The following is a 22,817-nucleotide window of genomic DNA, read 5'->3' on the forward strand; positions in this document are numbered from 1 at the left end:
GTAGGAGCTGAAAATGAACACCGAGGATTCTGTAGAATCTCAGAATGGAGCATTTAGAATTCTCCAGGGAGAATGACAGTAAAGATAATAGGCTCGTTACCTCCCACACACCTCACCAATCCCAGATGAGGGCTGTTGCTCTGCCAGGAACAGGGCTATGATGTTAGACTAATCGCCCCCTCAAGCAGTGGCAAGGAGTTTGCTGAGGCCAAATCCCTAGTTTCCAGGGGATTAATATCCCTCTAAATATCTTGGGATAGCCAGGGTAAACGTCCCTACCTGAGGATATGAACAATGAGCAAGGCAATTCATAGACCAGCATCATGACTTTACACCTCAAAGGACTGGGTAGTGCAGAGCTTCTCAAGCTTAGAAGACAGAAATGCTCCCAGAAGCTCTCAGAGCAGCCACCAGCACTGGCATTTTCTGGCAACTGTGGTTGCAAACTGCAGCCTGACTCCACAGGCCACTTGCACGTGGTCCTTGCTCTGTCCGTGTGGATCTCCTTGACATGCTTGGGGCTCCAGGGCTAAGGCCTCTCTCTCTCTACCTTGCCTTTGACTTGTTCTCAGAACCCAGTTAAGCCTGCCTGGTGAGTTATGCTCTCAACACGTGGTGACCTGAGTGTTGAGAGTGTGACAGTCGGTGAGATAAACAAAGATCAGCCAACAGTGGAGGCACCAGTGAGGAAAGCAAGGACTGTATTAGATGTTGCATTTGGGGCAGTCAGGTTCTCAAATGCCCTCTGGATGCCTTATACTGGGCCATTCAAGAGACCTCCCAGCTGCTTCTCCTGAGCCAAAGGAAAGAGATGGCAACATGAAGCAAGTTGAGCTATTTAATTTGATGTCTCGAACTTTGTCCCTTATAAACAGAGCCCCTCCCTTTATCACAAATCACACATGTGGGCTTCCTTCCTCTGCCTCACCGGGAAGGTTGAGCAAAAATGTCAGAAGAGAAAAGAAGCACCCTCCAAGGACAGCATGGGCCAAGGATGGTTTGCAAGGCTTACCCTCTGCATTCAAGCCCCTTCCTCCCGATGTAGCATCCTTAAGTGAGCTTGAGCATCAGACTTCTCAGAGAATGATCCATTGCCTCACATCCAGCATTGAATCCAGATTTTGTCAGAAAACATATGGTCCCAATAGTGCTTCTAAAGCTTTAAAGGATGACTTGCATAGCTCATCATAGAAGAGCCTTTATGGAACATGCATAATGCCCAGACCCGCAGTGTTGTGGCCTGGGTCATGGGAAGGGGTATGATGGAGGACTTTTTGGGAACCAAAGCAGAGGGGAGTTTCTGTGTCTGAAGATAAGGGAGGCCTGAGAAGAGAAGGAAGGGCCTGGGTATGTGACCTGAGGAGATAGCATCAGACTCCAACCTGCAGGGTGGCAAGGAGCCAAGACAGGGCCCCCTGCCCAAAGAATAGGGCAGCCAGGGGGAGGTGCCTTGGGGTAGCAGTCTCAGAACCTGAGAGGGCCATTGGTGCAGCCCTGAAGCCTTCAGGGATTTTGTCCTGGGGCTCCACTTTGCCTCCTGAGGACTCCAGGCAGGGCCCCCGTGGAGTAGGGATGATTTCTGAAATCCAGCCTGTTGTGTTTTCCACTATCTCCTGCAGGAGAAGGAAGACAATGGGTGAAGGTGGAAGCATCTTCACCTCCTTTCCTCTCCTCAGATGTTGCTTGGGTACCCCAGTCCTTGTAGCCTCCCAGGCTAATCGGGAGACTCCAGTCACTCCCACAACCTAGAGAAGCATCAGCCCATTGGCCCATCTTTCTGCTTCCTCAGCCGCTCCTTTCCAGACTTAGTGTTCCTGCAATTGTCATTCACTCCCATCATTCTTCTCTTTTCCTGTCTTTGCCCAACACCATCCTGCACCACTGCCTCCCTAACCCTGACAGGGTGGTGTCTCCTGGGACACTCACATCAATGGTCTTTATTATCACCATCTGCTGGGCCTCCTTGCAGGCTTTCTCAGCCTTCTTAATGTTCTCTGGGGTCCACTCAACATTGTTCATGGCCATCATGCCCTCCATGGGACTGCCAGGGGTGGGAGGAACAGAGAATAATTTAGAGTTAACTTAAAGCTTTGACAAAACATGTTCAAAAAACCCTGACTTTTGTTAGCATCATTTCCATGTCAGGACAATCTATAGGAATGTCTTACAAGTCAATGAGACAAATAGGAGGTTGGCAGAAGGAGAAATATCACCAGAACTCAGAGATGAGAATTTTAAAAAGTGAATAAGAATCGTCTGACTCTTTAAAGAAGTGGTTCTTAACCTGCGGGCCATGAAGTCCAAGAAGGTTGATGGAGTGACTTCAGGGAACCTGTAAATACGCTGAAATTGTATGTGAAATGAAATGCGTCTGCACAGGTGTGCATTTTTCTTGGAAAGTATCTTCAGGGCTTTCATCAGAATCTGAGAGAGGACACTTACCCCCAAATAAGTAAGGGTCAGTACTTGAAAGAAAACAGTCTTTAACTGAATCAGGTAGTGCACAAGAAAAAGGCAGACAAAGAATTTGTACATAAGTGATCTAACTCCTAGAGGTTACACGTGAGAGTCTTATCTTCCAGGACGACTCACTCTGATACCTCCTCTCCCATTTCATGGGCCACGTAGATGATGTCAGGGTACCCCATGCAACTGGAGATGTTGTTTCGGGGATAGTAGAAGAGGAAGACGAGACACATCTCATTAACGGTGCTGGGACCCCCCTGGAGAAGAAGAGAGCAATAGGGATGGAGAGACAAAGATACAAAGACATGAAGATAGAGGGGAACAAGGCAGACAGAAAATAGTTTAGGTGGTTTTTCTACCAATGATGCTACCTTTCTTTTCCCTTAACCTATACTTAGCTCACTGGTGGTTACTTACTAATCCTTACCACAGTTCTTCCTTTCTCCTCCTCTATTTCTAATTGGTGGATAATTATTGATATTAGTAGCAAAGAAATAGCACATATATCTGCCCTGTCCTCTACATTTCCACTGCCACTGCCCTGGTTTGAGAAGAAAGAAGATACTGAGTTTCCTGAAAAAGCCACTCCCTTTAGAATGTCTCTGGAATTCCCTATCTCTACATGTCTAAGGCAAGACTGACTCAAATATGTCGCATGTTCAGGTCACTGTAGTAGGACTTTATAATATTCCCTGGTGAATTCTCCAAGACTGGTATCCCCATTCTTCTCTTGTAGTATATATCACTTTCTACTTTGTATTATAATCATTCATGTGGCTATATTTTCTTCCTCAATAGAGTGCAACCCTTTTTGAATCCTACAAGTGCTGAACCATTCCTGACACACAAAATGAGTGGGGTTCCTTGTGACCATAGTAACAATAGCTAACTCTAATTGAATATTTACTACAAGTCAGGCAACGATCTAGATATTTTACATGTGTTAATCAACTCTCACAACAATCTTATGAGATAGATAGTATTATTGATTCTTTCATGAATTAGGAAACTGAGACACAAAGGGGTTGAATAACTTGTCTAAGGTTGTTGACATTCACCCCAGGCAATGAGGCCCAGAGTCCATGCTCTTAGTCATTGCAATACATTATCTTTCCATGGTCTTAGTGGGTCACTGACAGAGAAAGTGGGAATACTTGTATCCATCTTACAATAATGGAGGTATGAGAGCATGAAAAGCCCCATGTGAGGGGTAATACCAAGGAAATGGCTTCAGCTAGAATAATCAGAGACAAGGCCAGGGATGGGGCTCTATTCAAAGGTTATTGTCACTGACCATGGTGGAGAGATAGGTACTTACAAAAGTCAAGGAGTCGCGGTCCAGCGTCTGGTAGTGACACTCAACCAACAACTCATCTCCCTATTCAGAATGAGACACGAAAGCTGAAAGTAAGACACAGAGGGACTGGTACAGTCTGAGAAGTCTCTTGGCCAATAGTAATGACCGCTGCTCCTGCCTTTCCCCCAACCTCAGCCATGCCTCCCCCAGGCTCCCACCGGCTTAATCTCTGCTAGATGAGGTAAATCTCGAGTCTCCTGTAGATTGAAGTCATAGGAGTCATCTTTACAGATTGTTCGGAATTGTGTTCCATTTCTAGAGAGAGAGAAGGGGAGGAGACAAGAATAAGAAGAGGATGAAGTAGGGAGGAGCTATAAACAAAGAAGCAGTGTGTGGGGTCATTCTGTGGGCACAGATTGCTCACAAAACAAAAAAAACTCCTCCTTCCATAGTCTTGTTCTAGTCATCTCTATGATGGGGATAATTCTAGCTCCTCCTTACTCCCAACCAAGCATAACCTTATGGTTCAGAATAAATAACTATTCCTAAAATTTATTCCCACATGCAGAAGGGAAAGCTGCAAATCCACATCTGCCCTTACCTATATTGCACAGCCTGCAGAGCCCGGCCAGCCAAGTGGGTGTGGAGCAGGTAGCCAAACACCTGTATGTCAGGCACGGGGGCCCCATTCATCTGTGACAGGGAGGAGATGCAACTGGTTTGTTAAGAAATCTCATCTTGCCCTGCTCCTTGATTTTCCTCCCTTAATATCTGACACCTTCTTTTTATGACTGACTCGAACCCCTTTGGTTCTTACTGGCCCTTCTCCCTGCCCCTCTCCCCTTGTCGTCAAAGCCTTGACTCATTCCCTCCCTTGCATTATCCAGGTGAGTAATTTTTCTGAGCACCAGGCTGTAATCATTCTCCAAGTCTGGGTCTCAGGCTGTGTGTGCTGGTGGATCAGACCAGATCTGTGATGAGGAACAAGGAACTTAGGGAAGATGTGCCTCCCAGCATCACCTCTTCAAACTTCTCTGTCTTACACAGCCCATAGGACATGAAAGACTCAGCACCAGGGGGTATGAAGTGGATGGGGAAGGTGAAGAAGCCCAGCTGGAGGACTCCCATGTCGTATTTGCGCAGCGTGGCAGTATAGTACATTCGAATCCCCGAGGAATCGTACACACCTGGTGCAGGAAGAAACAATCACAGGAGGCAGGAGAGCAGGTCACAATGTGGGGAGAAAGAGGCCCAGCAAAGTGAGCAAAAGGAGGCAGCATGCATCTCGCAACACCTTCCTAGTACCCAAGTAATCAGCCAGCCTTGCCACTTGTTCTTCCAAAAATGCTCAAGATGCTCACCAGGAAGGTTGTGAAAATTGCTGTAATGTATCTCCAGTCGGATCCATTGGGGGTCCAAAGGTGTCCCAAGAGAGATGCCGACATCATCTGGAAACTGGTAACTCTGTTGGATGGAGGGAGCTTTGGCAGCAAGAAGGGCTGGGACTGAGGTGCAGGGACCCAGGGCCTGCCCTTGTTTTCTTGTCCTCAGCCCAGACCTTCCCTGTCTTTCTGTCTTCCATCAGTCCATGATCCAAGTTGCCTGACAACATGCACCCCCCTAGCCATCTATTTCTCTCATCCCAGGACTCACTGTGCCCCCGACAGCCCAGCCCACGATGACCTGGGAGCAGAGGGAGAAGGCAGGGTCAGCCCCATAGCAGTCGCTGATGCCCGTGGGGAGCGTGCTGGCATTGCCACAGGCGTACACCAGGATGTGATGCACCATCGTCTCATTGTGGTGGACCAACTTGGGCTCAAACTGGGTGGGGAGAGAGGGTGGAAAACCATCAAGATCTTCTATGTCAGGTCCTATTCCTTCCATTCCTTTTCCTCAAATAAAACTACACCCATTCCCCACTCATCTCTCTTTCTCTTTCTTTTCCATTTCCTGTCTGTTTTTCTTCCCCAACCTATCATTTTCCCCCACCCTATCTGACTCCTTTGTCAGGCCCCAACCTCTTAAACCCCTTCCCTGAGAGCACAGCATACTAAATCTAGCTGGGAATATCCCAGGACTTCTGAGTTCCCCTTAATAATCTTACCAGTTCATTGTATCTGAGCAGGTAATTTTGCCTTGTTGGATTCTCTCTCTAAAGAAAAAAATGGTTCCCACACATTTGCCACTAATTATAAGATCATACTTTTGTTTATTTGATCAAAATTGAAATCACTCAAATGTGAAATCAGGTGACCAGTTTGAGTTCCCTCCACTCAGACTTCATAACCTGACAGCCCTTGGCCATGTTCCCCAGCCTGCACCCCCTCCTGGGCTAAAAGAGAATTCTGAGGCCAGGGTGGGGCTTATACTTTATTCTTTGCAAACACTTTTTAATGACCTTCATCAAAATCTCTGCTACATTGTGGGGCTTGAATAAAACAGTGCTAGGAGCTATAGTTCTGGGCTCAGAAGATCATGAGACTACCACCTCCGCCAAGCGTGGCCTGGTTCTCTTGTTTTCTCCCAGCTGCTTCCCTCCTGCTTCCTCTCAGCAATTTTATGAGCCCATCCCTTCAGAGTCAACTGTGCCCACTGCTCTGTTCAACTGCTTTGACAATGTCCCACTGTCTGGTTCACTGTACCTTGTAGATATGATGTTTCTTGCTAACGATGGGGAGAGGGAGGAAGGTGCAGGCATAGGTGGTGTCATCCTCTGGAATGAGGAACTGGAGAGGGACACACGGCAGCTGAGCTGGGGTAGGACTGAGACTCCCAGAAAAGCAGGTGAAGGGACAGGCCAGGGAAGGGTGTTCACTTTAGGGCAGGTTTGGCAGTTCTCATAGGACTGAGGGAAGTCAGAGTAACCTCAATTCAAGGAACCTACTGAATATTGGGTACAAGAGGAGGGTCTGGACTGAGTGAGGAGGCGGGAAGCGGGCTGGAGGTGGCTGGGTGGGGCAGAGGGATCTTACGTCAGTGATCTCCAAGTCATGGATGATGCTGTCTTCAGGGACATCAAGATCATCAGGGTGGAGTATTTGTAGCAGGAAGATGGACTTGACAAAAGTACGCTCCTGGTCCAGCTTCAGAGTGTCATCCAGGCCGTAGGTGGCCAGCACCCTCATAGTGTCACTCTGGGGGTGTCACGGGCATTGGGTGCTGCTGCCTATGAGCAGCACTTGGCACACACCCATACCCAAGGACCAACATAAACTACCTGCTCACGTCTACGCAGTGGAATGGAAAGAGCTTCAGATTGGAGGTCAGAACTAGTTGAGTTGTAGTTCTGCCTCGGAGGCTAACTTGCTGGAAATGTTCAGCAAGCCACATTCCCTCACATTTCCTCTCTATGCCTGTGTCCACAAGGGGTAAATGACACTCAACAAAGGTTCAGTGAAATCTGGCAAGGTTGTCCCATCAGTGGGAATTACCCTGTAGAGGACTTGTGGATTTCAAGAGGGGCACGATTAGGGCAGTACTATGATGGCTCAGAGAGGGAAAAGCCTTCAGAACTGTGGCTGGTTGCCTGAGAAGCAGTGACATTCCAGATTGGGAGTGACTACACCTCTCCAGAAGGAGAAGCTGCTTGTGTTTTAATGCCCTTCTTCCTTCCCTATTTTACCGTAATGTCTTGGTCATGAGGGTCGCAAGAGCGGAAAGGCCTGGAGAAGCGCATGGTGGTATAGACAGCATCTTCCGTTAGCCCCTGTAGCTCAGCATCCTGGCTCCCATCTTCCGCCAGGGTGTCTTCATCTACCAGGTGCTGATCCTGGGGTCCAGGAAAGGTCAAGAAGTTATAACCATGAGCCCCAAGTGGTCACAACTTTGAAGCAGTTGAGGTCCCTTTAGCTCCCCCAAGGTACAAAATTAGCAGAATCCAGGTGTTTATGATGTAGTTTGCTCCTAGGACAGACCATTGCATCAAGGGTGAATTCATGGGGAAAAGGGATGGACAGTGTCTGATGGAGTTTCACCTCCTGACCTTGCTTGACTTCTCTCATTTCAAATCTAATCTCCATAAATCCTAATATCCCTGTATCCCTAACCTGTGAATGTTCACTTATTCTCTGAACTGTCTATGCTATTCATTCTCTCATGTGGCTTTTCACATTGACCCTTCTCTATATAAATGCAGTTGAGAATGGGTGAGATTTGGAGACAAGTGAGCTGCTTCTTCATCTGTAAAATGGGGTAATCATCTACTTCATAAAGATGTTGTGAAGTTTAATATGGAAAGAATTTGGAACAATGCCTGGTTAATCAAAAGTGTATGACAATCTCAAGCTATTATTATTGTAATTGCTGCTGTTGTTGTTAGACTATTTTGTGTTGTGGTCCATCTGGTTGAATTTAAAGGAAATTGAGGATGAGGACTGTGTCCCAAAAAGCTTTGACTGTCCCCTAGTGACTTGCATCTAGTGAGCTATTAGCAAGTATGTGGTGCAGGACTCGTTCTCTCAGTCCAACAGCTCCATTCTCTTAGCACCTTAGGGACATGCAGTCTGGAAGACATAGATTGCAACTCTCCAGTGGATCATTTCTGTAGAAAGAGATCAGCAGTCAGATGATATTCTGTACCTGTGCCTTGTATGTTTGGAAAATGTGGATCCTTCCTGAACTCAGAGCCATTCTCAACCCAGCAAGAGACCCTCATGCTCAGAAGGGAGTCACCCTCAGACTTACCGAAAAATAGATGTTGCCATCAGGCAAGACTCCTCCAACAACCAGATCACTTCCCACGTTGGTATAGCGATTTGTGACACCCAAGCCTACCCAGCCAGCTGTCCGGACCTGGAGCTCAAAAGTGATGATCTCAGCCTCAAGGTCAAAGTCCCAGCGCAGGAAAATGACATTGGAAGGATCCAGAAACCTGGAATAACGCAGGCGAGATGTGGGGCCAGGGCCATTGCCTTGGGAGGGGGCTGCCAGGGCCATAAGTAGGAGAAGCCTGAAGAGAAGGGCACAGGCCATGGCTCCTGGAGTCTGGAGCATCTTTCCTGCAGATGAATACTCAAGAGCTTGGACTTATATGTGCCTCTATCTGTGCCAGGCACTGTGCCATGGGGGAGGGACAGACTGGGGCTCTTCTGATCTGATTATCCTCTGGGTTCAGAGTGGTGCCACTTACATAACTCTGGAGGTGTGAGGTGTCCAGAGTCAGTACAGAGCAGATTGCTCTTGCCCTGGAGCAGGAACTTGGCATGAAATTTTCATGAGTAAACCATTCAGACTCTTCCACCTCAATCCCCAGTGTCCTGCCAATGTGCACCCTGCAAAATCAAGGAGGTTGAGTTTCTACTGCCTCTTCTTCCCTCCATTTCTCTCTCTCTCTCTCTTTTTCTTCCCCTACCCTGTCTCCCTTTCTGCTCCTCAATCCCTGTATCCTTGGATGTTCTTACTGAGCACTCTGCCCTTTGGCACCTGTCTCCCACCCCAGATTTTATGGATATTTTCTATTTTGTCTACATATAGAACTGAGGCACTAGCAGAGGGTGGGTGAGACTGTATGTGAACCTACCTTTCAAGTGTAGAAGGAGGGAGAAAAGTTGTTGGGAGGGGGTGAGGGGAAGGCTATGATTGCCATCTCCTGGAGGAGTCTCTGCTGCTAATCCCTGGGAGGACACGTAGAGGGGAAGGAGCCATAATCACCTTTCCAGATGGGCATATCTGGGGTGGCTTTGAGCTTCTGCACATTCCTGGGGAGGAGCAAGGAGGCGGAGGAGGCGGGGGCGGGGAGAAGAAGGAGAAAATGGGAAATAAACATGAATTTACCTTTGGGATGTTTTGTGCTTTACCCTTCTTCCCACGAATGGCCTTTCAGAGAAGTCATATTTAGTGACTCTCCACTGGAGGCTCGGTCCAACTTCCCCTCTGGCAAGCACTTTGGTACTATGCAAACGATCAAAGCACAGATGAATGTTAGAATATTGGAACACCAGAGTAAAAGCAGTAAAAAGGAACTTTAGATCCACTTAAATTTTAGACGAGGAAACAGAAACACCCAGGGGTAACATGAGTGGTGCCTGATCCCCCATCCACTCAGTGGCAGAGCTAACACAAGCACACAGGGGCCCAGTCCCAGGCCAGTGCTCTGTCTGTGTTTCCTTGGGTCACCAACATGCACAAGGCCCCCAGCCCCTGCTGTGCATTTCCATCATGGCTTGTCCTGGTGGAGGGAGTTGGTGACATTTGCTGACCGCTTCTTAGGGAGAGGACCAAAGTCTCACCTTAACTCCGGAGTTCTTTCTGCCCAGGGTCTGACACAGCTGATTCAGAGCTGGAAATCATCTCATTTAAGCCAGTGTCCTTCCTCCATTAGACAATGGAGAGCCTCTGAAAAATTAACAAGGACATGTGCCTGAGGGCCTCCCCCAGCACAGCAACTGGACCACACATATACACACAGGAATTCAGCTCAAATGGGGGTGGAAAGAAGCTGGAGCATCTGTTTACACCTCCATTCAGGGCATGCATATTCTTCTTATTACCTACTGAGTTCATCAAAGCTAGTAAGGATCCAGCTGAGGTTGTTTGCAGCTGCTGTGAGCACCTGAGTAGTAACTGGGGTGCAGCGGGGGAGGAAATACCTTTCCCAAGGGGGTGACCAAAATGTCCAGAGAAGGTAGGGAGCTAGGCAGCCATCTGGAAGGAAGAGGCTTATCTCGGCCCAGGGCGGGAGCTGGGCCAACACCAGAGGAGGAGGAGTCTGGGAGGTACTGACCTTGAGGAGCAGGAATCCAGGGAGGAGATAACAGGAGTGTCAGAGACACTCTGATCCCAATCACATTTGGGATTAAGGGTAAGGGAGGCGTTGCAGGGAGACAGGACAGCCAGCCCTGTAAACTGAGATGGGCCCAGGATGCCTTATCCTGCAATAGGTTGCCAAGCAATGGCCTTAGGGAGAGGCAGGGGCACGAGAAAGAGCTGGGAGCCAGCACTGCAACTCAAGGACTCTTTGCCCCAGGGCCCAGCCTGACTTCCCCTGGGGCTCTTCTCTCCCTTTTCTCCTTTTTCCCCCAGTGAGAGTCTTTTCCCCTCTCCCAGCCCCTTTTCCTTTCACTGTCTAATCTGCAGAGTGACTCTCTCCTCAGCACAACTCAGGATTAAATGCACATGGCTCTCTAGGATGAAGACACGTCTATCTTGGCATGTAGGTTTTTCTAGTATGGAAGATGTGTGATCTGGGCAATGCTTCTCAGAGCTTTGTCTCTCTCCCTCTCTAGAGTGACGAGGTTGAGCAGGTTAAGGGGGCAAAATGTTAAGATGGGGCCAGCCCCATGGCCTAGTAGTTCAGTGTGCTCTGCTTTGGCAGCCTGGGTTTGGTTCCTGGGTGTGAACCTACACCATTCATTGGCAGCCATGCTTTGGTGGTGACCCACATACAAAAAAGAGGAAGATTGGCACAGATGTTAGCTCAGGGTGAATCTTCTGCAGCAAAAAAAAAGTCAAGGTGAATCAGCACATGCTGCTTAGAATGTGGTGCAATTGACATTTTGTGCACAATTTGATTGTGTAAATTTGAAAGTGTGATGCAGAAAATAGTAATGAATTCACTTTATACACAAATTTTACATAACAAAAATCTGTATTTTTTTTAAGTCACATGATTTCAAAATTAGCAAGCCAAGTGAGTAATAAACTGTATTATGCTGTCACCAAATGGCATCAAAAACTGTTATCCTTTGCCAGAATCATGTGAACCATATTGTTATAAGTATTAAAAAGTCAGCAGATTATAAAACAAAGTGAATTTGGGAGGTGCGAACCCCCAGATGCCAGGCCACTCCTGTGCCCTGCTATGTGGACTCTTGAGGGAGATGCATCTGCAGTCTTGCCCTGCTCTAATCCTCTTCTCATTATCGAGTGTCTGTGATGGGCAGACACCACACTTGCAACACTGGAATGCAGTGCACTCCCAGGTCTTGAAATAGTAAAGTTTGATTGCTAAACTCCTGTGTGTCTCCATATTTTGTCTGTAAAATACCAAGTTTGCAGATATGGGGCCTTTTAAATCTAATTTCCCAGATCATTGGCTTCTAAGCTTTCCTAAAAATGAGGCCTCAATGTTAAAACCTTATGAGAACTTGTGATTTTAATCCAGTTGATTGCTAAGTGATAGGTGATTAAAGAAAGATAAAGGCTACTATTAATTCCCTCATATTTTAATTGAATTTGAAATCCACCATTGCAAGAATAGAAGTCAACTCTTATTACATACTTAGTCTGTGCCTAGTTCTAGTCTAAGAAATTTTCATGTAGTAATCCATGTACTCCTATGAAATAGCCTGCATTATTATCTCCATCTTATAGATGAAGAAACTGAGGCCCAACTTCACAGTTAGGTAGTGGCGGCACTACGAGTTGTCAGGAAAATATAATTGAAAACAAAATCTCCTCCCAACTCAAAAAATCTCTCCGCAAAGGTAGAAGAGAAAGAAAACAGTTTTATTATTGAATAAGCATTAAATCAGAATGTGATAACATCACAAGCACTTGGTTAAGAGACGGCAAAGACAGAGGAAATCTCTTCTATATAAGCCAGCGGATAAAACCCATTACATAAGCAGTCGCTGGTCCTCAAATGAGAGGACTTGACAGGACCTTCTGTTAATCCACATTTCATTGTAAAGTCACTTGGTAATTAGGGTTTCCATCTGTGTTTGCTAATTGGCTTTATCCAAAGAAAAAATAAACTTGTCACATCTTTATGACAGGGAATCATTTTAGAACTTGGGGCGAAGCATCAGCTCTAAATTAAGTTAAATATCTTCTTTGATATTTATACACTAAAGAGATGGTCACAGTTCCTTGAGAAAGACATTCCTGGGTCTTAATGCTTCCAAGAGGTTATTTGGCTTTTAAAAAGTTTTATATACATTTCAAAGAGGCAGAGAAAGAACTGCAAGTTTTCTAAAGCAAATGTTCTAAGAAAATGGAGAGGAGGGAAGTCTCTTCCATTATTTTCAACAGGGAGAATTAAGCCTCTTATGTTTAATTTGGATTTGCCCTTACAGAGGAAAACACAGGTAAGTGGAGATGAGTGTCCATTGTCTACTGCCAAGTGTAGCCTTGCAGCTGCCACTATGCATTCATGAAGATGTCATTATTCAACTTATGAGGATCAGTTGATTGCATTGAGAAGTTTCCATCCCTTGCTAAGATTTGAGGCACAGGTTCAGGAGCACTGTTCTAGGACTCTCTGGGACACAGTAGAGAGGGTGCAGGGCCAAGTACCTTCACTCAGGCACTCAGTGAACATGGGGAGTGTGATGTGTGCACATGTGTGTGTGTGAGTGTTGGTACCCAGGAAACAGGAAAGTACTCTGCAGTTTGAGGTTTGAGCATCAGTGAGAAGATGAGACAAGATATTGAGTTTCCTGGAAAAGCCACTCCTCTTTGGGTTTCAGACCCAGAGAGTGTCAGCCAGTAACTGCCTCCTTACAGGCCAGGATCCTGCTCTCCTGCCTGGCTGGCCCTTTCCCTCAGTCCCCTGTCCCACTCACCTGCTGGAGAGGGCCTGCAGGGCTAGGGAATGGTACTGTTTCCTGTTCTGTGGGGCTGGGCGCTCATGGCTGCTGTGACTACAGGTCAGATGCCAGGCAGAGAAAGCCACTCAGTGGGTTGAGGGAGGGAAAGAGGGATGGTCCCAGTGGCACCAGTAGGCACAGAAAGCTTTGCTCCTTGATCTCAGCTTTTGCCAAGATCTTTCCAGGCATAGCCCCTGACCCTGAGAAAGTATTTTTTCTATCCCCAGCAGTCTCCTTCTGCCTTACTAATGGGAACCCCTCTTCAGGATTTGGCTGCAGCTAGTTATTTCTGGGGGTGACCACTATCCCCAGTACCTTTAGCCTGGCCTGCCTGTGTATTTCAGATGCCACTGCAAGCTTCGTGGAACAAAAGCCCAGGTGGGTCCTGGTAGCTCATGGACGGGCTGAAACCCTGCGCTGCATCCTGAGAAATTCCCAGTACCCCTGGATGAGCTGGTACCAACAAGATCTCCAGGGGCAACTCGAGGTGCTGGCCACTCTGCGGTATTCTGGGGATGAGGAGGTCGTATCTCATCCTGGAGCAGATTACCGGATCAAACGGGTGAATGACACCGAGCTGAAGCTACACGTGGCCAATATGACCCAAGCTAGAACTCTGTACTGCACCTGCAGCAAAGACACAGTGAGAAACCCTCCTTGGACAACTGAATAAAAACTATCCCTGGTTCCCAACCACAGAGCCAACCTCTTCCTCTGCTCTGACAGCACCCCCAAGCCTGCTCCCTTCCTACCCCAGAGCCTTTCTTCCTGTGTTTTTAAGACAAGTAGACTTTCTCTGCTGCTTTCCCCTTGCCTTTCAGTGAACACTGTGCCTGAATAGCACAGTGACTAAACCACAGGCTCTCGAGGGCTCAGGCGCCTCTTGTGAGCTTTGGGGAATACTTAATCTCTCTGAAACTCAGCTTGTGTGTCTATAAAGTACAGAAAGTAACTCTACCCAGCTCCGAGGGTTGCTGTGAGGATTAAACAACATAGTTCAGGTGAAGCTCCTAGGATACTACAGAGATACATAGCAAACACTTGACAAAAATAGCAAGCAATAGGATATTGGAATATATGAGGAAGACATTTGGTGTAAACCTAATTCGGCCCTACTTTGTTTTTCCAAAAGGGACTTACATGGCCGTTGAGCATGCATTGTACACCTGCTTTAAGCATTTGCTATGTCCCAAAGACAAGAACAAATGCCCTTAAGACAAAGATGCAACTTCCCTCACATTGGCATTTTCTTAAGGATAAGCGTCTCTCCCTAGGCTAGGAACTGATTGCTGTGCTCACCCTGTGACCACCCAGCTTGAGACAACAGACCCGCTTGTCCACTGAGACAGGAGACCCACTACCTGCTGTGTCCGTCAATTGCTATACCACCAGAGCAGTCTCATGACTGTGGTAAAAGGGACATTTCAAACATATGTGAAACATGCTCTTTGAGGATATATAACCACTCTGTACACCCTACTTCTTTGGTGCCCTTCCTTTCTTGGGGAAGGAAGGCCCCAGGCCATATGGTTCTCATATTTGGCTCAGAATAAACTCACCCCAAATTTTCATTTATACTGGCTATGGATTACCTAATACAAACTTAGTATTAGGTATTTTCTATACAGTGTGCATATATAAAAAGTATATTACATTTTAATATCAGTCTCAATGCCCAGAGAGGTGCTGGGAGGAAACCTGGAGACGTGCTGGGAGCTCAGAAAAGCAATAGAACGAATATCTCATTGTGTGGCCCCCACTCACACTCCTGAAATAAACACTCACTTTTCCAATTAAGTGCCCATTCTCAGTACTCATCACCACCTAAACTTCTCACACCCCAATCTTAAGTTGATCCTTTTAAAAGTAAGAAACTTAGAGAGGGCCTGACCTAAAAAGGACCAGGGTCTGGAATCCATAGCAGAGGGCTTACCACATATTGACCTAAAAAGCCATGGCTCAGAAGTGGGTCTGCAACCTGAGTTAGGCCATACGTGGAGTGAGGGCAGAACAAGGAGGCTCAGACCCCAGGCAAATGGCTGGGAACCAGCTGGAAGGTGCATTATGGGAGAGAGGCCCAGATCCTGAGACTCCTGCAGATATGGGAGAAAGGCAAGGCTACTGTAGCTGAGCCGCTCTGCTCTGCTTCTAGCTCAGAGCTTCTCTATCCCACAGGGTGTAGATCAAATGAACTGCTCCCTGTGGTGCAAGGTGGGAGTGAGTACATGAGAATGTACCTCAGTCTCCAATGGTGCTGTGGGTGGTTGTGGCACAGAGCGGCTTGCAAGTGCTCTTTCCTCAGCGCCTGTGGAGAGTGAGGAGTTTTTTTTCCATCAGGTGGCACCATCTGCCCACAGTTCTCCAAGATCTGCACAGATTGGTGGGGGAGGGGCCTGACATCAGTCACAGTTGTTGGTCTTCTCTCAGCCCCCTCTCAGGTGTTGTGGTGAACCCCTGCCTAACTGTAGAGGACTAGAACAGTGGTGGGGAGGAGGTCTAGTCTGGCCCAGAGCCCTGGGGACATTTGGTTACTTGTGTTCTCTCATTCTTCCAGGAAGGATACCCCTGTTTGAGAACACCATCACTGGGAGGTCCTTGATCAGAGGTTACCAAGAGGTTGTTAAATACATACAGAGGAGATGGCAGGGCAGAGAGGCCCCGGTCCACCTGAGAAAAGCTGAGGCCCTCTGCTGGCAGCCTTTGAAAAAGCCACAGCCAAGCATCTGGCTGGAGGGATGGAAGGCATCATTGTTCTGATGGGTTCCCTTCCACCTGAGCCCCTGAGAGCTCCCTGGAGACCTCCCTGAGGCAATTCTGCTCACTTGGACCATGAACTATGCCTTAAAACCATTGCCTAGGTGGTGGATTCCATGGTCATTAAACTAGCCTTCCCAGACTGGCAAATACTAGGAGTTCAAACAACACTTTTTGATTGAATGGATTATGTTATTCCGTCGTTATTCAGACAGGAAATATCGATCTCTGTTATGTGAGTCTCCTGTCTTCAGGCTAAGGGTGACTTTTCCATGTCTTTACAAAGTATATCTCACTTCATTTTTTCATTCAATACTTTCAAATGCGCTATTAGGCAAGCAGCACTGTCTTTTGTTTGCTTATTTGTTTAAATAGGGAAATGGATGCTCAAGAGCTTGGATGGCTTCCTGTTGTCACAAAGCTAATAGTAATGGTAGAGCCAGGTCTCAAACACAGGAATTATGACTCTAAATCTAGGACTCTCAACACCTCATTATGCTGTCTCTTTGCATAATGAATACGTTACTACTGGTTGAGGGAGGTGTTACCTGGCAGGTATCTTTGCCCCCTTCCAAAAAGCCAACGGATACTACCTTGCTGGTGATGCTATCAGGAGAGGCCGTTTGGCAGACGTGTTCAGAGAGCACAGAGAAGTCTACACGTTACATGGCAGCAGGTCATGTGAGTGTCGTACAAAGAAGAGGGAGGAAGGGACCTGCAGGTTTGTCCTAGGATTCAACAGGACCTGATGGAAATAGAAAGAATAATGCTAATTAAATCTAACCATTTGGAAGGAAAGGCAATATATTTTCTGATTGTGTAAATCAGATTCTGCTTCATGGTTGTCTCCATAGTTTGGAGTAGTTTTAAGATTGTGAAATTCTAGGACTGGCAAGTGAATATCATCAGCTAAGACAGCTTCTGTTTGTTCTCCTTTGTCTCAGTCATCCTCTCAATTAGTCAATAAATGTGTAGAATACCTACTCGATTTGCAGTATTTTACTAGACATGGTGTGACTTTCATGAGGCATATTTACTTTTCACTTCCTCTAAATTTTATCTTTCTTCTTTCCTTCCTTATTCTTTCATTTAAGAAAGAAGTTCCTCAGAGAGCAGAAAGCATGAGCTCAAAATTTCACTGGTGGTTCTGAGAGGCAGAGAAAGGGAGACAACTCATCTTTGTTACACTTGAGATTCCTGAACCATGAGTAGAAACACAGCCTGTGTTAACAATCCATATGTAGTCCTTTCAAGGCCCCTGAACCGGAGAGCAAGAGTGGGTCTAATATGAAAGGAAAGGCTCAGATACAGGTGGGCTTAGGGAGATGGGGGTTGATAATGGGTTAATAATTATTAGGGTTTCAGGATCCATGCAAGTCCTTTGAACTTAGGCATACATCCATAGCATCCTGGTGGGGGCTTGTTAAAGGCAAACTGGGATAAACTGGATATATTGGATTTGGGAGACAGTGAATCCTGACATGGATTAACAGTTAACTAAGCTGAAGAGAAAGTATAGAATACTGGAAAACTTTGCAAAATAACTTAATGTAATTTGTTAGGATTATGAGTGAATTTAAACTTATTTTTCTACTTTTTGTGGGCTTTCTTCATTATATACAATGAAGGTTTTTGATTTCTGAAATCAGGGAAATACTTCAAAATCAAAGCAACCCTATCTAGCATTTGCCTATCTAAATGATGTTAAAATATATTTGTCTTGCAGTTACATTTTAAAGACCTGTACTCAAATAAACACAGTAATGTTGTAAAACTTCCTCTCTCTATTTTACACCTGAAGACCTCTTCCATACAGGCAGGGCAAGGCATAGGGACCTGACACCTGAGGAAGGGAAACATACTCAGGTGAATTCTGTCAGAATCTTCTTTGGCTCTCTGGTTTCTGATTTATTTATTTATTTTTGTGTATGTACATGAAAATAGTTTCCATTCTAATTGAAGAAAGATAAACACAGATGTAAAGAAATTGTGGCACCCATTAATCCCTTGCAAAGACTTAAGTGGAATTATCATTTGTTGAGTGTTTAATACATGCTAAGTGTTATGCTGCATACCTTACATAAGTTATTTATTGCCAACAATCCAGAAAAGTATTATTGGTCTCATTTTAGAGATAAATAAACTAAGATGAGAGGGGTTAAATTACTTAATTACTTGCCCAAGGACACAAAGCTAGTAGCTGTTGAAGTTCAGATGAAATACCAGGTTGGATCCCAAATCCAATCTCTTTCAACTACACTAAGTCTGAGATCATCCTTTTGGGGATCTAGAAATTAGATAAGCTCACAGTGGAGGGGCAGATGGTAGGAGTCAAAGAGGGGGGATGGCAATAACAGGTGGGAGTCAGGTAAGCTGACAGAATCCAGACACCAAAGAATATTGAGGTGAGGGTAGAAGGGCAGTCAGGCAGGCTGTTCAGGCCAGGTGGCCAGCAGAGGCGCAGCAGGCCAGGGAAACGAGCTATATGGCAGCCAATGAGGAGTGGAAAGTTCTGACAGCCAGAAACTGGACTTATATGGGTTTCCAGCAGCATCTGAGAAGAGTAAGTTGGAGTCCTAGGCTTGTAAGAGCTGAGGAATCAGACAAGGTTGTCAAGACGAAGACAGCTTTAATGGAATTGGGATAAAAAAGAGGACTTCCTTGTAGGAGTGGAACAGAACAGAGCAGAACAGTTATTAGAATTGGGTTATTAGGGTAGAAAAATGTAAAAGTCAATTTGGCTTGGTGATGAGTCACTAGAGTAAGGAGCGCCTTTAAACTCCTCTCAACTAAAGGTAGCACTGGACCATGTCTTGGGCTGCTATTGTAGATGGGCCCCTAGAGATTATAGATGTCCCAACTAAATGGATCAAGGTAGGGGTCAGAGGCTATAGAAAGCCAGGCAAAAGCAAGTTTGGATACACATTTTATTGTTGAAGTAAATCCTATACGTGATTTACCAACACTTAATAATCTCTTAAAAATAAAACAAAACAAAATCATAGACTGGCAGAGAGAGACAAGGAAAAGACATTTGTCTCTATGCACATTGGTTTGGTTTTGGTCAGAGTAGCTGCCAGAAACCCCAAAGTAAGATAATCGGGGTGCCTAGTACTGTGTGAGTTTTGAAAGGGTCTGGGGACAATGGACTTGGGATTCCCTACCAATGTCAAACCCTGGACCAGTTTCTCTAATCCCCATCTTTAGATTCCAGTGTGCAAGTTGATTCTCTTTCAATTGTTACAGCCAATGACTTCAATCCAGGGCTTTTCTCCACCCTGATTTTCAATTGAACAGAGCTCATTTTGTGGTTTCTCAAATCCATTTGTCCTTGAAGTGAATACGCAAGAGTTGTAAATTCTAAGAAGCCCTGAAAGTCTCACGAGTGCAGTAGGTGGTGTTCATTTCTGTGCCCAAGAATACACTCTAGCCTCATTTTCACCTTGCTTCTGTAAGATCCTGGCCTATCCATTCACTTTTAGCTTTTGGGATTATGGCTATTCAGCCTTGAGAATGGTGGTTATAGGGGGTATCCCACTACTCAATGGAACAACATGCTCTCCAAATCTTATCATACTGTTGTTAGGATTTGAGGAGGCTAATTAATGACATCCCTATGTTCTCCATGTGAATTCTGAACAAATCAAGAGAGGTAAAGTAGTAAGGCAGATAGAGAGGGAAATTTCTAGCAATATTTCTTATAAAGCTGATAAGGAATGTGGCTTACCTACGTGGCAACAATGGGATTTCCAATGCTGCAACTTAAAATTAGAAAGACTTATTCACACCATTCAGGATACTGAGTGATGGATTCTGTCATATTTTCTACTAAAAACGTAAAATGCAAATGAACATAAAGGCCTTGAAGAAGAACTTTACAGGTGTCACATTTTCTCCTCCTCAGTGAAGTTTCTCTCTCGCTAAAGGGCCTCTTAGATTTTAGTGTAACTTGTTTAAGGAAAACAAACAAATATCAAGTTATTAATTTCATCTCCTTCTCTTACTCTTAAAATAGAAACAAACAAACAATATTACATGGTGATGTTTTTGGCCCTGAAGAGAATTCTCTCAAGGGTTCTCCATAAAATTGGGATGCCCAGGAATGAAATTGACAGGAAGTTCAAGTTCTTATTTGATTTATATAACCAGAAAACAAGCAAAAAATACCTGACATATTTGGTAATAGTGGACTTATGTTCCTCAATATGCTAAAGTATTACAGCCTCCTCTGTGGGTCACAAACATCGATAGTTACATTAACTCATTCAATGCTCCTTGAATGAAGGGGAGCCTGAGCATCCTAGAGAATGGAACCTGTTCGAACATTGAGAGTCTTCTTTCTAGCCTATGCAAAAGTGACCTGAGTCTATTTACTTGGCCACTTGTGCTCTAGGGACAAGAACATAGCTAAATTTTTTGAGATCCTGGATCTGCATTAGTACTAATTTATGGTGATGTTGGTGGTGGTGGGGAAAATTTATTGTCAGTACTCTCCTCTGATCAAGGTGGGGCTTATGAAGATTGAGGGATAAATGGATTTTATCTAATCTAATTTCATCTAAATCTAAGTCTTCCCTAGAGTAATTCAATGGGGCTCTGAAACCATCTAGAATTTATTTCTCTGTTTTCTATGTGCACTATGGATGGTGGGGAGCAGGGGGAGGGTGCTCTCTTTTCTACAATTGGTAAAATCTCTACAACTATTACAATTTCTCCTTGGCCTGTGTAGTGAGGGTTTTTGTTGTAGAAAGGGCTAAGAGAAAGTTGATGGAACTTCCCTTTAGTAAATGGAAAACATTAGCACATTGCAGAAGTCAGTACTATCAATACAGACTTGAAATATGCTGAGTCATAATTTCTGTCATAATCCCATTCAGTTCTTCCACTCGGCCAAGTCAAAGAGTGGTGGGGTATGATAGTGTTTGATTACTGTGTAATCAGGTGGTAACATTAATTACGATTGCTGTTCCATATGTAGCCTCCTTGCAAGAGCAGAAAAATCCAATCCTTCACGCACAGTATGCAACTTTCATCTAGAAAGTGCATTTTTATGCATCGTCTTTGAGAAGTTCAGAATTAATTAGCTTTCATTTGTCAGGGACAGCAGTATATTTTTACCTCCACACTCAGGCAATCATCATTGTTCTGGCCCGGTACCTGAATATAGTCTTTAAGAAACTTGACAGTCTCAAAGGTACCTTACTGGTCTGCTATATTGATGACATCATGTAGATTGGACTAGAAAACAGGTAGTAGCAAATTTCCTGCATGTCCTGGGAAGACAGGAATGTGGTAATGTATAGGAAATATAACCAGTAAAAATACAGTCAGCTGCTTCTGCAGTGAAACTTGTGGGTGTATATCAGGTTCCTCCACCGAAATGAATATATTGTTGTACCTTGTGCTCCCTACTATTAAGAATAATGTCTGAATGCCGCTAAATTTTATAAGCAACATACAGCTCATTGGGATATCATACTCTGAGCCATTTAATGAGTGATCTAGAAAGTTGCTAGTTTAGAGTGAGACTAAATCAGAAAAGTCTGTCTGGGCAGCACAGGTTGAAGTGTAATGATTGGCTCTGTTTCCTGGGTTTCAACGTTGTAGATCCAATGATGCTAAAAGTATCTTTAGTGTACTAAATGAAGCTTATGGCAAAGCCTAGCATGAAAATCAAAGCAGAGATCCCTAAACATGGTAGCAAAGTCATGCTCCTTTATCCTCTTTGGGAAACAGCTTCTGGTTTGCCACTAGGGTGTGGTGGGGACTAAATGCCTGACTCCAGATCACCAGTTGACCATGAAAGTTACTCTAGGTGGAGCTTTCTGGCTCTCTTTGTCATTAATCTGGATATGCTCCACAGCATTCCATCTTCAACTAGAAGTATAAACAGAATAGAGGTAAATTAGGCCCTGAAGGTCCAAATAAGTTGCGTAAGCAATTGCTGTGGGCAATATTTCCTCAGCCAACACTTATGGCCTCAAACAGATTTCTCCATGAGCAGTTCACTGAGGGTGAAAAGGCTTTACTTCAATTATGCATGGCTCTGTTTGATTTGTTGTGTATTACTATGATATTAAATCCTTTCAGGAAGATGCCCTGAAGGGGAGAGGAGAATGGGGGTCTTCTCAGGACACAGACTTTCAATCCACATATCCAGTTGTTCTCTTTCTTGAGGTCAAGATCTCTATGAATTTCTTGGGAGGAGGGCTAGTGGGTCTTCCCTGATAGGCCCTCAGAAGGAGCAAGATGAAGGGAAGGGGATAAGAGGTTTGAGGAAGAATTATGTAGCAGGATTTTTCAGGGCCAGCTTGAAGGAGGAGAATATTCTATCCCATGAGAATTCTCACCAAAAGGCTCTCACTTCAGAAGACTTTAATAATCAAGTAGATAAGCTAGTCTGTTCTGAAGTCCTTTTTCAGTCTTCTGAGTGTTTTTTTCATGGTTTCATAAAAAAAGTGAATAATAAGACCACATGGAGCATATGCAGGACTTCTTGCAAGTCTCGCCTAGCTACCACCGCTGCTGAAGACCCAGCCTGCCAGTGTCAGTGATCTATCTCAGCGCTGATATGGTGGTTATATATTACTGTACCCCGGTATCCCACCACCCGCATGGTGGTAGGTGGCCCCCTTCCATCATGGAGGGAGTAGGTATTTGTCCTCAATGAAAATGACATATTCTAGATTTGGATTATTTCCCTTTCCATCATCACTCCCAACACCACCACCCTTGAATTAACTGAATGTTTTCTGTATTCTACAAAAAAGGAA

At 45.2% G+C, this 22,817-nt stretch overlaps 1 protein-coding gene and 1 gene segment (V, D, J or C); one reads left to right on the plus strand and one right to left on the minus strand.

Moving 5' to 3' along the window:
* Positions 1-1,370: 1,370 nt before the first annotated feature.
* LOC124243550 (putative DBH-like monooxygenase protein 2) lies at positions 1,371-8,734 on the minus strand. The gene is made up of 13 exons (XM_046669176.1): positions 8,447-8,734; positions 7,386-7,532; positions 6,736-6,897; positions 6,406-6,489; positions 5,417-5,584; positions 5,125-5,227; positions 4,784-4,950; positions 4,365-4,456; positions 3,982-4,078; positions 3,785-3,844; positions 2,593-2,723; positions 1,927-2,041; positions 1,371-1,613 (listed from the first exon to the last, which is right to left on the minus strand). The coding sequence occupies exons 1-13, from the start codon at positions 8,732-8,734 to the stop codon at positions 1,371-1,373; spliced, it is 1,857 nt and encodes a 618-aa protein (XP_046525132.1).
* A 4,474-nt stretch (positions 8,735-13,208) lies between these two features.
* Positions 13,209-13,963, plus strand: LOC124243354 (T-cell receptor beta chain V region E1-like). The segment is given in 2 exon segments: positions 13,209-13,350; positions 13,635-13,963. Coding segments are annotated over 2 exon segments (384 nt in total).
* The last annotated feature ends 8,854 nt before the right edge of the window (positions 13,964-22,817 follow it).

The sequence above is a fragment of the Equus quagga genome, chromosome 8 (assembly GCF_021613505.1).
Source record: "Equus quagga isolate Etosha38 chromosome 8, UCLA_HA_Equagga_1.0, whole genome shotgun sequence".
Lineage (NCBI taxonomy): Eukaryota > Metazoa > Chordata > Mammalia > Perissodactyla > Equidae > Equus > Equus quagga.